The sequence below is a fragment of the Sus scrofa genome, chromosome 13 (assembly GCF_000003025.6).
Source record: "Sus scrofa isolate TJ Tabasco breed Duroc chromosome 13, Sscrofa11.1, whole genome shotgun sequence".
Taxonomy (NCBI): domain Eukaryota; kingdom Metazoa; phylum Chordata; class Mammalia; order Artiodactyla; family Suidae; genus Sus; species Sus scrofa.
In genome coordinates this window covers 176,464,053-176,480,050 of record NC_010455.5, presented here as the reverse complement: position 1 = coordinate 176,480,050, position 15,998 = coordinate 176,464,053, and the positions used below count along the sequence as shown (strand labels likewise).

Below are 15,998 nucleotides of genomic sequence, written 5' to 3'. Positions count from 1 at the left end.
CACTAGATTCTATTCCCTTTGGCACTTCCAAACCATGATGCCCACTTCATCCATCCAAAGTTGAGTAATTGAACATGCTGACTTTAATCTAATGGACAATAATTTGCAACCTCGTATATGCTAGGTATTGTATTGTCAAAATTTCACATAAATTTTGTAACAAGCAGATAATTACTGATCAATATTTCAGATTTATATAATTTTCTTAGTGACAGAACATAAGTCACCCAAACCTTACAAATTAGATTTATCACAGTTAAATCCTGACTATTTCAGAAATAGGTTAATTGAATTTCAGATACACACTCATAAACATTTTAGTACATTCTTAATATTGGAAAGTTATTCTCTGATTAATGACTTTCAGTGTATGATTCATCTTATATCTTTAATTTTAGGAGAGGAAAATGAGTATTTTTTTCCTTACAAGTAAAAACCTGGTTGTTCATAAAAGAGAATCTTTACTCATTTGATAATATAGTGGTGAAATGTTAAGACAGCACAAATTTGTGATTAAATGGAATAAATTTGATCACACAATGAAAAAAAAAATCAACACAAAGAATGATGTATTTGAGAACATTTTTAATAAATAATGTGACAAAATTACTTTTCTGATTATTGGATTTTCAGTATGCAAAATTATGGCTAAAAATAAGAGGCTTCTTACATGAACATAATGAAAACATTAATCACATGGATTGTTCCCTTAGTACTGCACACCTTTTCTATGTAAATTTCAAATCATCTAAGTGAACACATTTAGTTTTTGGTGAACATCAGCTTTTTTTCTGTGGTTCAGTTTTGTTTGGCTTTTTTTTTCCAGTGGGGACAGGCCTGATACCTATATATGAATAAATGCACATTTTTTTCTTTGAATAGCACCAATTATAAAGTCAATGAAATTTATATAATGACAAAAAATGATCATAAAAATCTATAGTCAGAGGACATCATTTGGCAATTCAAAGCAAGTAATGCCTCTAGTTGAGCTTATAAGGAAATCTTGTAGGTTTCACCATTGGCCACAACAAACTTAAACCTTTTTTTTTTTCTTTAAGTCCAGGAAAAGTAAGAACCGCTGCATTCATGGCCCACAATAAAGTATGCACGTTACTTCACCATCTGTCATCATTCAAATATTCCAAATACAAACATAGAGCATTAACAAAACAGGTTAAAAATGCTTCTCAACATTTTTTTTCAATAAGACAAAAAAGGTTAATAGTTACAATGGTTTACAAATAAAGTTTAGTGATTGTGCTTTTAAAACCAAAAAAAAAAAAAAAAAAAGATTAAAAACAGTGCATTACAAAAACAAAACTCAAACTTCCTTAAGTGGCACTTCTGAAAGTTGAACTGACACTACCAGAAGACATTTAGGCCAGTTAAGATAGGGATGTCCTTATTCAATTGGTCATTAAAAACATCCATTTGCATGTAGTATGCATTTATAATTGCTTTTTGATTGAAAAATAGAACAAGGTTTTTGCTTGGCTGATTTATGACAATGACTAGACAACCAGAGATCCAACTGGCTTACCCCTACTTATCCAAAAGTACATTTCCAATAAGAATATACTTCAATGATTGAAATGAAGACAAAATAAAGTACCACCAGGGGTTGTAAAGAGTATGTATTTACAATGTTTCTACCCCATTCAAATTGATTGTGGTTGTTCTGCATTTGCTATATATATATATGTTTTTTTTTTTTTTCCCAGCAGAGGGTGATATGAGAGACTGATTTTAAAATCACGTTAAAATGAAGTTATGTTTTAAGTTGCATTAGCAGTTGGTTATAGAAAGATTATATCTTGAGAGCCCTTGACATGAGGTTGATTAGTCAACTTTGTATCTTTGATCAATATTTTGCTGTAAATTGGCTTGGTATAGAAGCAGTGCAATGCCATATCTCAGGGGCAAGATGCAAAAGAACTGTTTGGTTCTCCCTTGCTGGCTGATGACTGAAGCAAGAAGTCAAACACTTCCCTTGTAATGATTTGTTCCAATAGCGATGGGAAGTCCCTGGCAAGATGTTCTTCATAGGGATAGGGATCAAACAACAACAATAAAACCCCAATAAAATTTAAAAAATGGTATTCCAATAAGGGGAATAAAAATGACAATTTGTACACTCTGATTGCACTGAACATTTTATCTGGCGTCATATGTCATCAGACAAGAGGCATCTTGAGTGATAACTTTGACATGAGATCTCACAAGCCTCTCTGGTTGTCTTCAGCTTTCAGTTTCCTGGAAGAGATAAGTTCTTGTTAAAACTGAAAACAAATCTTAGAGTATTTCCCAACTTTATTTATGTGTTTTTTTCTTACAGTTTGTGTTCTTATTTATTTTTATTTGTAAAAACATATAAATATTCTTAGAGTTTGTGTTTCTTCATTCTTTCACTAGCACACACTGGAAAGTGCTCATGCCAACACATTTATTTGTCAACTTGAATATGTTTTGATAGAAAATCAATAGTTATCTAAACAAATACACAGTGTTGGGAGGTGTGGTGCAGGGAGAGAAGGGCAGGAGGAGGCCAAGTTCTCTACACCCCCAGCCTCAACTCGACGTCATAACTAAATTTTTATTGATCTTACATGGTAATCTATAATGACTTCTTGTCCCCCTCAAAGGGCTCAAAAAAAAAAAAAAAAACTGAAAAATAACTTTTCTCACAGCATTTGGAGAAGGAAAAACCTCTCATTTCAAACTTCCAAACCTCAAAATCAAAATACATTGGGCATTATAGAAAATTCAGTAGGAGATAATTAATTATAATTTTACATCTTCTATTATAAAAATATCATGGTTTAACACTCACTTAACAATCTACCTGAGATTAAAAATATTTGTTAAGAAGAGAAATTTGTCTTCAACTCGTTTTTTAATGAAATGGTGAAAACAAAATTTTAAAAATGGGAGATGATTTTATAATATGATATGATTTACTGCCAACTCTCAAAAGACCAAAGGTGAAAGATAGTCAGCCAAACCATCCTGATTAACCCCAGTGATCACTATGGTGGCAGATAACACAGGAAAAACTCTCTCCCATATTATAACTGTCACTTTGCTGGGTTTTTATAACCTCCCATAATACTATAAATTATAATTATCTAGATCAATAAGCTCTCATTTCTTAACAACATGTTTACAGTATAAATTTCCGACCTGAACATCTGCAGATAAATAGGAACCTTAAGATCTAAAGAGAAACTATTATTACCATTTAAAACTCTGGAACACATTTCAAGAAAATCACTGAATTCTCAGAATTTAAGTTGCTGGCATCACTGACATGGTTTGTTATGAAACAGTAACATTTCTGTAGATCAATGGATGTTTTTAAATTTAAGGCTGATATGAAAACTAGCCTAATGCTGGCAAACTTGAAAAAAAATTATAGGTACCTCTAATTCTTCATTATTATCTTCTCCTCTTTCGTATCCTCCAAGAACTTGCATTTCTGCAATATTTCTTCGACCTACATTTGCTTGTTCTCTTTGTCTGCCTCCTGATCCTCTTGACGACATTGAGCTCGAAGAACTAGGATCTCTGGGATTATTTGATGTCGGAAAAGTAGGTCTACAGTAAGGTAGAATATCCTCTGTGTGATGAAATATAATAATGAGTGCCTATGAACACACTGTACATTTTCATTGTATAATATACACTTACATCTATAATTGGGAATGGGGGAGCATCAGTGCTTCTGAGGAATAAGTGAGGAGTTTTATAACAATAATGAATAAGGCAGTACTGTTTTTTGAAAATGAAAATAACACCCTTGCTGTTTTCCTAACAGTGGTTAAGTTTTAGGTTGTTTCTACTCATAAGCTTTGGTCCACCTCAAACTCATTTGGGACCAGCATCCTTATTAGAGGGAAATGAAACATGGAATCAGACCTGGCTTCCAGTTCTATCCATCACTATATGATCTCCCATTGTTTTAGGTTTTAGTTTCCATTTAACTAAAAAAGTGATAATAGTATCTATACCCAGAGGAACTGCTATGTTGACGTGAAAACAAATGAGAGAGGTACATCCCTATGTAAACTCTGAAGGACTATTACAAGGCATTGATAGAAAAAAAGCCCAGTTTTCTTGAATCACCAAAACATCAAGCCAAGTTTGGATTTACTTCCTAGACACCAAGACGTCAACCTCCATTTCAACATCATTTACATTATGGAACCCTGAATCTCAGATGCCTGACATCATTGCTAGCTTCAAAAACAAGCCACTCCAATGAACTGCTGCCTCTTGAATTTCTGTTTCTATACTGCTTTAAATTTGGTGATGTTTCTATTGATGCATCTTACCACTGCTCACTTCTCTCCAAAGCCTTTGCAAACAAAGCCTACTCTGCTTTTGAAAACCAAACACAAGAAATAAAAACAAAAATGACAACTGAAAAACTTTCTTTTACATGCCTTTTTTTCTCCCCTAAATACTTGCTCTACCAATCACACTGCCTGAATGAAATCTGATTTCCCCTAAAGTTTCCACTGATACTCCCTGCAGTGGAAAGAGGAAGGTTTGCCTGTTGCTCACTAACACCAGCTCTAAATCACTGCTCCTTCATCCTTGAACATAAACATTTTCCTCCTGCGAGGGCCAAGCAATTGAGTTATGCAGCCCATGAAGTCCTCCTTGATGGCACCTTTCTCCTTCTGTTCTACTCATCACAACTTCCATTCCTGATGCAGACTTCTCACTCCCCAGAATTTCACCATCCATGTGGACCATCATACCTGAACCCTCGCTTCACAGCACTTGGTCCTCTGTGACCTTCATCTTCTGCCCCTTTCATCCACCTTTTTCTTTCTATGTCTTTAGTTTTTGACCAACTACAATATGATAAAATATACTTTGCTAAAAACTTTACCCTTAAGCCTATGCTCTACATAAATGAATACTTTCCTCATTGCTTAGCAAAGCTTCTTGAAAAGCAATTGGCCTCAATCTTGGTCACCACAACTCCCATTCATTTTGTATCCCACTGAAATCTCCTTATGCCCATATTACCACAAGGGGACTAAAGAAATTCAGTGTTGACTTGGATAATGCTAACCATGTTTCAGTCCTTATGTCTCTAGACTTCTCACTATCTTCTCATCTGAAAACATTACTACTCTCTTAGCTCCTAACTTCTCCCGTCTTCCTGGCCAGCCTTTGTGGGCTCTTCTTAGTACCTCTTACATATGGATGTTCTCCTTGAGGTTCTTACTTTTAGCTGTGTTTGTGTGTGTGTGTGTGTTTATGTGTATACACACATAAAAACATTTTTTCCCACTCACCCTGGATGACTTCATCCATTCTCACAGACTTTCTAACTTTTTCTAGAATATAGCTGCCATGAGGACAGATATTTTTTGTCTCCTTTGTGTACTGATACACTCTCAGCTTGCCATGTAAGGATCATTGATAAATATTTTGATTGAATGAATAAGTGAGTAGCTTTCCTCTTTATCATAATGAGTTTTTATTGGTTGGTTGGTTGGTTGGTTTTGGGGGTTTTTTGCTTTGTAAAGCTGCACCTGCGAGATATGGAAGTTCCCAGGTTAGGGGTCGAATTGGAACTTCAGCTGAAGCCTATGTCACAGCCACAGTCACAGCCACAGCCACAGCAGTGTTGGATCTGAGCCATGTCTGTGACCTACACCATGGCTCATGGTAATGCCAGATCCTTAACCTACTGAGCAAGGCCAGGGATTGAACCTGCATCCTCATAGATACTAGCAAGGTTCATGACCCACCGAGACACAATGAGAACTCCCATGATGAGTTATTCATTTGTGTTTGCAACTCCTGAACTCTGCCTGGACACCACCTCTGAGTGTCCCTCAAACTCCGCACGTTGAACGTTGACTTTATCATGTCCATTCCTCTGAGATAATCGTCCTCCTCTGTCTTCCCTTATGAAGCTAATGACCTCATAATCATTAAGATGCCTGAGGTAGAAAACTGAAATTATTTTACAGTCTTCCTCCTTCCAACAACCCCTTAAATTTACCTTTTCCACACATTCAAATATATAACATGTAAGGACGGTTTTAACTCTAAAAATTTTCTTGAATTTTCCCCTCACTCATCGTTGCTCCGACTGCCTGGTTTATATTCTATACATCCCTTCTGGGGCTTGTAAATATCTTCTAAAGGCCTCTGCTTCTTGAGTTATTTCCCTCTAAGCTGGCTTTGCTTGGCCACCTTCCTTTTATAGGAACTGCAGGCCCTCTATAATTTAAATTTACATTTATCAAAAGGGCTTATCTTTCTCTCTTTCTCTCTCTCTCTTTTACTTTTTTTTTTTTTTTTTTTTTTGGTCTTTTTAGGGCTGCCTCTGTGGCATATGGAAGTTTCCCGGCTGGGGAACAAATTGGAGCTGCAACTGCTGGCCTACGACATAGCCAAAGCAATGCAGGATCCAAGCTGTGGCTGCGACCTACACTGCAGCTCATGGCAATGCAGGATCCTTTAACCCACTGGCCAGGGATCAAACCCGCATCCTCATGGATACTAGTCAGATTTTTAAACCACTGAGCCACAATGGGAACTCTGTCAAGAGCTTCATCTTTACCATTTTACCATCTAGTAACACTGAATATCTTATAGTCCCCCCAATGGATTCAACTTTTCATGCTGATTTTCTCTGCCAGAACAATATATCCATTCTTCTTACCCAGGCTAAATTCCACCCATTCTAAACACTCAACTTATGGGTCATTTCCACCAAGAAAGAATAAGTCTTTCCTGACATCCCATCTCCCGTAAGACTGGGCTAATTTTCCTTTCTCTGGACTCCCAAGTGTCAGGGCACTATATAAACATTATACTCAATATGAATACAGCTGTGAATCTATAGATTGCCTGTCTTCTTCTCTGACTATAAGCTCTTTGAGGTCAAAGTTCATGTTCACACACAAATCTCAGGACTAGTACAATGCTTAATAGCACAATAGATGTTTGAAATATATAGAAGTAAATTGAACTAACTGGGGTAAATGTCAGCTAAAAAATCTGACATTGAGGTCTATAAGACCACTCTCCTTAATTAAAAAAACCCATTTGTTACATATGTAAATCAGGGAGCCTCTTTTATTATAAATAATGTAAACTGAATTATAGGGTGAAAATTTCAGCAATGCATAGATACAACAGTTTAATGATACATACACACAAGGTTACACTTCAAATAAGAATTTGGGAAAGACAGACATATAAAATAATAACTTCTTAGAGTGTCTCAGTGCTTTCCATGGAATAGGGCTCCTTGTTTCTAGTTCACTGGTTTCAGTTTTATTAGTTCTTTAGTTGGAAATATCTTCATAACAAAAGGATAACTTATTAAGTTTCTGAAGAGTGATAAAAATAATTTCATCTCTTTGTTCTAGTGCTGTATATACCAGGATCTTTCTGAGTCTATAAAATTTTCTCCTGAAGAATTCCATTTACTTTGGAGGAAGGTTTCTTGTGAGCAGCAAATTGGTCCATACTCAGGCCTGATACATAATTCTTAATTTACCTCATGACATTTGATTTATGAATCACTAATTGGAGTATAATTACCAAAAGTTGAAAGTTCAGATCACCTTTGGCTTAACTGATAATAATAAGCTAAGCTTTTCAAACTTCAAATTGTGGTGATGTCATCAAGTACTTTGTGGTCGCAGAGTGGAGGCACAGTTTTGCCATTGCCTCACTGCTGAGTCCATGCTTGCATGAGGAATTTAGGCTTCCATTGCAGAAAAAGCAAAACTGTCCTCAATAGTGAAAGCAAGTGGCTAATGACCAGGTGCCCATAACAAACAGAACAATGGACTGATCTCTAATATTAACAAAACACAGTCTTGAAAATACAACTATAGTTAAAGTACATGTACAGCCTTCTAAGATGCATTTCCCCATCATGCTTTCCTGACTCTTTCATCAACTACTTTCCTTCTCTTGTATCTCTTCTGCCTGAAGGGTTTCTTCTCCTTAGTCTATATATTGTCCCAATACTCTATCCTAAAACATTTCCATAGGTTTTACCTTCCTGTTAAACCCTATTTCAACCTCTCTTCCTCTTACCAACCTTCTGCAGAGTCTACACTTACTACTTCTCTTTCACAATGTCCATAATCAGTCAATACTCATTACTTCTCTTCCAACAACCTACAGCTGGGATTCTACTCTGTCTACTAAAAATAGTTCTATTAAATATCACCCATGAAAAAAGTTTTGTAAAATCTGTGTGTCCTCCATCTATTCTCCCACCCCATCCCCACTGACATCCAACTCTTGCTTCTGTGGCATTTTACATTTCTTCCTATCTTAAAATTTCCTTCTCCATTCTTTCTAGGATATCCTTCTTTCTAGTTTGGATAGTTTAATTATTCTCTATTACTGGGTGAATATACCTCAGTTTGTGTATAGAATGTTCCTCTTCCAAACACATATGTATATGTATGTATGTGTATGTATTTTTATTGAAGTGTAGTTTATTTAAAACACTTTATTAGTTTCAGGTGTACAATAGAGTGATTCAGTATTTTTAAAGATTATACTCCATATAAAGTTATTATAAAATAATGCCTATATTCCCTTGCTGTACAATATATCTGTGCAGCTTATTTATTTTACACATGGCAGTTTGTAACTCTTAAAAACTGGAATTACTTTCCCCAAGACTTTTATCCTTTCCCTCATTTTTTTTTACATTGGTTAATAAAATTATGTTCCACTAGTCATAGAGCGGCATCTAATTAACATCTGCACAACTTTTCTTTTACTCCATTAATTCATTTTACTTTTTTTACATTCAATAAGTCACCAAGTCCTATAGGGTCTGTCTCTGAAATGTCTATGTAGGCTTTTTCCTTCTTTTAATTTACACAGCTATTTTAATTTAGTGCTTTCATATTTTATACCTAGATTATTTTGCAATGTTCTAATACTTTCAGCTATCCATTTCCAGTCTCATTCACTATAGAGTGTTGTCAGTTATTTTTTTAAAACACAAATCTGATTATATAATTTCCTGATCAAACTCTTTGCTGGCTCACCACTGCCCATACCATAAATCCCAACCTCTTCAGAATAGTATTCCTGGTCTTTCCAATCTGGCTCAACCACCTTCCTGGTTTTATCTTTTACCCTTTGTCCCTGGCCCCAAGCATCTTATTCTCCGATAAACAGGAAAGCCAATATTCACCCAATATTCATTTTCACTCTTTCATGTTTTTTTCTCCACTTATTTCCTTTGCCAGATATCCCCTTCTCCCTGTAACTTGTGGAAATCATGCTTTCCTTTAAAATTCAACTCAACTGGCATCTCTCCAAGGAAGACTTGCATAATGTCTTGTATTAGAATGAACGGTATTTAATTTGTCTGGGTACATGCCTGTCTCCTCCAATAGAGAGCAAATTTCTGAATCTTATCACTTTTCACAGGACCCTACAGAGCCCAGCCGTGTATCATGCAAACCTATGTTCAATCTGTGTTTACTGGCTGCTGGAATAAATCCGTACCTTGGATGAGATGAGTCTTTGCTGGTGGAAGGTCTCGTTTTGCTGCCTTATTTCCTCGTCCTTTCCCATCATTTTGCTGTTCCTGTGCTTCTCTGGGATCACCTGGGTTTGGTCGCATATCAGCAACTTGTCTTCCATCCAACACGTCTCTCCCCTTGTAACTGGCTCCTTTTCTATCTGATGACCTTTCTGTTCTTGCTTCTAGAGAAGGGAGTTTTGGCACCATTACAGGTCGTACCTCCAGCTGTGCCTTAGATTGGACAGTGGGTGACTTTATAGCAGGAGGTGGCACAGGAGGAGGAGGAAGATCTAAAAAGAAATATATAAAATACTGTAAAAGTTTTCCACTTATAAAGTTATTAACATTAGTATTACCATTAGAGTCACATACAACTGCAGGGTCATCTAAAATAAACTGGAACAAATAAAGGCAACCAAAGAATAAGATGACCCGAACTTTTAATATATATGCTCTAATTTTTATCTAGCACAGAAATATTGAATTTATAGAGCTGAGATTTAGGGGACAGCCAATACAGGCATATATGCAATAACCTTCTCTCCCCAACCATGGCAGACCTTGCTAATTGATTTCAGTATAATGCTGCTGATCTCAGATGCATACCCTGACTCTTCAGGCAACCACTTCAAATTGATTGAGGCTGGCACTTGAGTTGAGTTCTATTTGCCATCTCTAAACTAGCCTAAATTCTATCTCGTTTTGTAGATAGAGAAACTCAAACACATAGATCTTAGGTTATTTTCCAAACTTAAAGCTATATATGATCAGAATCAGGACAAATGCCCTCAGTCTTAATTTCTGGTTCAGTGTTCTTTATACCACTATTTCATTCAACAGTATGTTCATAAGCTACATTCATTGATGCAATCTCTCCACTTTGTACATGGACCCAGAGGTTTTAAACCAGATGATCACTGGCATGAATATAACTTAATTTTATCTATCTATATTTCTATATTAATTCATATCATTGGACATTGTATATAATTCAATGTCTTACAGATGTATATAAAGATAAAAGTAAGCATAAAATTTGATTCCTAGAAAATGTATTTCCTCTGAGGGTGTTAGTTTTTTAAATGACTCTTAGGTATACTCCAGGAAAAAGAAATACATAACCTAGTAATAGTTGGTGAGTTGGTAGAAGAACATGAACAGATTCTAGTTTTAGGCTGTTTGGCTGTGGTGTGGAGGATGGATTAAAAGGAAAGTCTTAAATTCAGGAGGCACTCAAAGTTATTTTAGATGTGTTTGACAGTATTTAAGAAAAAAAAAAGTTTTACTTAAAGATCAATGGAATATAGTAGGGGAAGACTATTCATGAGATAACTTTCAGGATTTCTGCCATAGCTGACTAGGTGGATGACAGAAACATCACTGAAGATGAGAAATGAAGGGATAATAAGACATGGTGTGTGAAGGAAGAACACAAGTTTGGTTTTAGAAAAGCGAATAGGAGGAGCTTTTGAAGAACCCAGATAGAGATGTTCAGCAGGTTATTGTTCACAGAATCTGAGTTTCAAGAAAGGTCAAACTAGAGACACAGATATTTGGGAATTATCAGCATAATCTTTTTAGTCATAACTTTACTTTTCATTTTATTTTTTTCATTTTTTGGCTGCATTGGCTTCATGTAGGATATTAGTTCCCAGACCAGGGATCACACCGAGGCTGCAGCAGTGACAGTGCTGAATCCTAACAACTAGGCCACCAGGGAACTCCCTAGTCATAACTTTAGAAATGGTAATGTTTTCATATTTGGAGAGAAACTTGTATGTGATAAAATCAATCAAGTAAAATATTTGTAGAACACATATTAAATGCTTAGTATTACAAAATTAATGTTAAGATTTTCAACAAAAAATATACATTCACATGATAAAAATTCAAAAGTATGTAAGGACTTGGAAGTATAATCCTTTATACCACCCCAACTCCATTTCAAATCCTCAATATTGATGCAGAAGTAATCAGTTTGAATAGTTTTTAAAGGATCATTTCAGAAATTATTTATGCATTTAAGGCAGGGCTGCCAAGTTGCATAACTCCAAGGAGTACCATTCATATTAGGGACTATGCAAAATGGCCATATCTGGGATTGTACAGAGTGCCCTATCTGCCCACTGGAATGTGGTAGTCTTCCTTTCTTAGCAACCTAAAAGAGACTGCACTTTTTCCCACCTAACTGTGTAGTTGTGTACAGTTCCATATGTATACATAGTTCTCCCTCTTTTTTCTGAAAAGTCTGTATAACATTCTGTTTAATAAATATGCCATTATTTATTTAGTCAATCCCTACAGAGGAATATTTAGGTTGTTTCCAGATATTTTATTTTTATTGGCAATGGTCCACTATCATTTACATATATGAGCATGAGAAACTCTTGAATATTAAAATTGTGCCTTGAAAGTTCTTAATACAGTAGCAAATTCAGGGTCCTAGGAAGCATCCATTTTAACTTAGTGTTTCTTATTCTTGTAGTTTTTTCAATTGATCCTTTTTTCGTTCCTTAAGTAGATATGAATTTTTAAAAATGAATTTCTCTTTTTTTTTTTGGTCTTTTTGTCTTTATAGGGCCATACCCGCGGCATATGGAGGTTCCCAGGCTAGGGGTCCAATTGGAGCTGTAGCCGCTGGCCTATACCACAGCTGCAGCAACCCCAGATCTGAGCCACATCTGTGACCCACACCACAGCTCACAGCAAAGCCTTATCCTTAACCCACTGAGTGAGGCCAGGGATCGAACCCATGTCCTCATGGATGCTAGTCGGTTTTGCTACTGTTGAGCCATGACGGGAACTCCTCTTGTTAGTTCTCAGGCTCATCATGTCTTACTTTCATTTAAATAACCTCAACACTTTATCTACAACAGTGGCCAAAGTACAGCCACTAATTTTCCCAAGAATCTGGAAAAATCAAAAGTTTTTTTTAATCTTACAATATAAATTGCAATAACTAGTGCTGATTTCCTTCCTTTACAGCTTTAACAATTTTTTTTTAAAAAAACAACACCTAAAAAAAAAAATAGGTACTGTCATGAGATTCCTTCCCATCTTACTACTTATTTATTAAAAATAACCAAAAGGATAGCATAGAGGACAGATTTGTACCAGAGTGCTTCAAGCCAGGAGACCCACCCAAGGCCAAGCTGTTCTAAGTTCATGCTGAGCCTGGGACTGGTCATGAGAGGATGAAAAAAGGAATTCAGACCACTCTTTGAAGCAGAGGGAGTAAGTGACTGCAGGCTTATTTCTGCACTATCTGCTTGCTACAAACTTCAACCAGATTGCAAATACAGCTTATCAGGAAGCTGATGATTGCCACTATCATCAAAGCATAAAATGTCTGGGCTTATCAGGTACAAAGCTGGTGATTACTGCTACCATAAGATTATACAAAGTCTTGGCAATCTATGACTCTCAAGACAAAAATCTATTACCAGCTGCTCCATATAGGCGCTATCTATAACACAAGTAGAAAAGAAAAAGAGAATCCAATGATAATTTTAAGAGTTGTAACTTCCTGTATATAATTGCACTGCATATAATTGACGGAGGAAAATGCTGGTAGGTGTAATTTCTTATATAAACAGATGATCCAATAAATTCTTTTTTTTTTGGTATTATAAAATAATTACTGAGTCAAATCAGGGATTGCCATAGTACAAACAATTCTACATTTCATATGGTAATAAATAGTACTTTCATCCACACTACTAATAGCTCAAATTGGATTTAACAAATGGGATCATGGAATTCTTACACACACACACACACACACACACACACACACATATAGACTCTTCTTTTATACAATCATATAAATACCATTCTTTATACAAACTCTCCGAAAACTATTATAATGTATATAAAGTAATACATAAGCGCACATACATGGAGACAATTCTGCTGGCATTAACTCACTTTGGAGATCTAGCACTCTATTTACTTAACTGCTTAAAATCCCAAGAACTTGTAATTAATGATAAATTAAGTAAAATAACACTATTCCAAAGAGGGTGATGAATTTCAATTTATGAAAAGTAGAGACGGGGAAATAACGTAGATTTTTCTTTTAATTGTTTTTCCTTTTTATGGCCACACCTGAGGCATATGGAAGTTTCTGGGCTGGGGTCAAATTGGAGCTGCAGCTGTGGCCTACACAGCCACTGCAACACTCTACTTGAGCCACATCTGTAACCTATGCCACAGCTTGCAGCAATGCTGGATCGTTAATCCACTGAGCAAGGCCAGGGGTCAAACTCATGTCCTCATGGATACTAGCCTGGTTCGTCACTGCTGAGCCACAGTGGGAACTCCTAGATTTGGTTTTTAAATCAAGTGTGTAAATGCATCAGAGGGGTTAAAAAGTGTGGAAAGAATCTATTAGAAGGTCCTAGAAATGCACTTAGGCTTGGCTTTAACTCAATAAAATTCTGACTGATACATATTCTTTTTTTTTAGGGCCACACCCTTGGCATGATATTCATATATTTTTATCCTACCTTTCATCTGGGTTAAACCTGGAAGTGGCAAATATGAAATTGTTAGATTCTGCCTACCAGTGTGTCTATAGTGTGCAGCCTCTGCTTTGCAGAGTACTCCCTAGGTGTTTAGGAGGCCCAGCATTTACCAACAACTCAATGTGTGGCCACAGTGCCATGGATTAGGGGCTGGTGGGCTGTTATGGGTTGAATTGTGTCCCTTCCGAAATTTATGTGTTGAAGTCCAAATAACTAGTACCTCAAAACATGACCTGTGGGATTTCGCATTGTGGCTCAGCAGTAATGAACCTGACTAGTATCCATGTGAGTTCAATCCCTGGCCTCTCTCAGTGGTTAAAGGATCCAGCACTGCTGTGAGCTGTGGTGTAGGATGCAGGTGTGGCTCAGATCCTGCACTGCTGTGCTATGGCATAGGCTGATGGCTACAGCTTGGATTAGACTCCTAGCCTGAGAACTTCCATATGTCTTGGGTGCAGCCCTAAGAAAGAGACCAAAAAAAAAAAAAAAGAATATGTCCTGATATGGCCTGTATTTGAAGATAGGGTCTTTAAAGAGGGAATTAAATATTAAAATGAGGTCTTGGGATGTTCCCTAATCCAATCTGACTGGTGTCCTTATAAGAGGGCAAACATGTACACTAAAGGAAGACCAAGTGAAGACACAGAGAGTAGGTGGTCATCTATAAGCCTAAGGGAAAGGTCTCAGAAGAAGCTAACCCTGCCAACCATGACCTTGGACTTTTTGCCTCCAGAACTGTGAGGAAATAAATGTTGTTTAACCACCTTAGTTTCTGATACTTTGTTATGTTAGCCCTATAAAACTAATACAGAGCTGCCTGAGAAGTATCACCACAAATTATTCTTTATCAGTTCAGACACAGATACTCCATACCTTTTTTTTGCATAGTTTACAAAAATTCTGCAAAGGAAATTTATAATTTGAATAAAATTACAAAGTAAAGATGCTACCCACTCAAGACTAATATGCCATATACTGAAAATAGTTCACATAGGAAGTCTGTGCACGATAATCAAAATTATCTATCCTAGTTGATATATTTTAATCATTAAAAAGCAAAAATGAAAAAACCCTTTATGTTTTACTAATTTATTTAATTCTCATTTTCACAGTTGGAAGCTCTTTAAATTCTTTCTTTCCCCTGCCCTCTCTCTCTTCTGTTAATTGTGCAAATTGTATCTGCCATTGAGTTTCTTCATGAAATGCACTGTAAATACTTTTTTCAAAAAATGAGAAAATGATTTCTGATAAAATGACTTTTGTTTCCATGCTCTAACCACTACTATCAGAAGTATGTGCATTAAGAGGTATCTACATTTATATGATTTTTAGGTAATCAATACATGTTATAGAAACACATAAAATAACACATAGCTTTGCTATTCTTTTTCTTTACCTAATCAGAAAGCATTCAGAATTAAATTCAAGAGCTGTTAGTACAATAAATAAGTAAAAGACGAGTGGTCATCAAAATGCTATAAGGAAGTTGAAGCTAGGATTTTAAAAAATTCCCTTCATTATACCTCCATTTTGTTTATTTTTGTGACTTAGAGACAATAGTTACTGGATTCTACATTGTCAAATTCTGCATAAACACTTGTGAAATGAACATTTAGAAATTTAAATAATATTTCACATTAACATTTTGGCTTTACAAATATTTTAACTTATTTCTTTGGTATTTCTGAAATTAACACACGAAATAACTTGGTTGCTTCATCATTCAATTTAATAGCTATTATTCAGAAACTAGTTAGAATTTATACTTAATTATTAAACACACAGAAATAAGTACTACAGAATGTAGAACAATAAATATAGATCACAATTTTCATGCATAGTGTCATTTATAACTGCAACACTATGCCCTTTAACTGGCATGCTTACATTATTTAAAGCATTTTTTAAAAGCATCACTCAATGCCAGA

The 15,998-nt window shown here is 35.8% G+C and overlaps 1 protein-coding gene across 17 annotated transcripts in view; it reads right to left on the bottom strand.

Moving 5' to 3' along the window:
* ROBO1 (roundabout guidance receptor 1) overlaps positions 569-15,998 on the bottom strand; it is a 1,131,260-nt gene continuing 1,115,830 nt past the window's right edge. For all 17 annotated transcript variants that reach the window (XM_021071380.1, XM_021071370.1, XM_021071378.1 and 14 more), the window contains 3 exons: positions 9,526-9,834; positions 3,423-3,619; positions 569-2,256 (listed from right to left, as the gene is read on the bottom strand). In XM_021071380.1, coding sequence (XP_020927039.1) covers positions 2,242-2,256; positions 3,423-3,619; positions 9,526-9,834 — 521 coding nt within the window. In that variant the 3' untranslated portion in view covers positions 569-2,241. The remainder of the gene's footprint in view (positions 2,257-3,422; positions 3,620-9,525; positions 9,835-15,998) is intronic.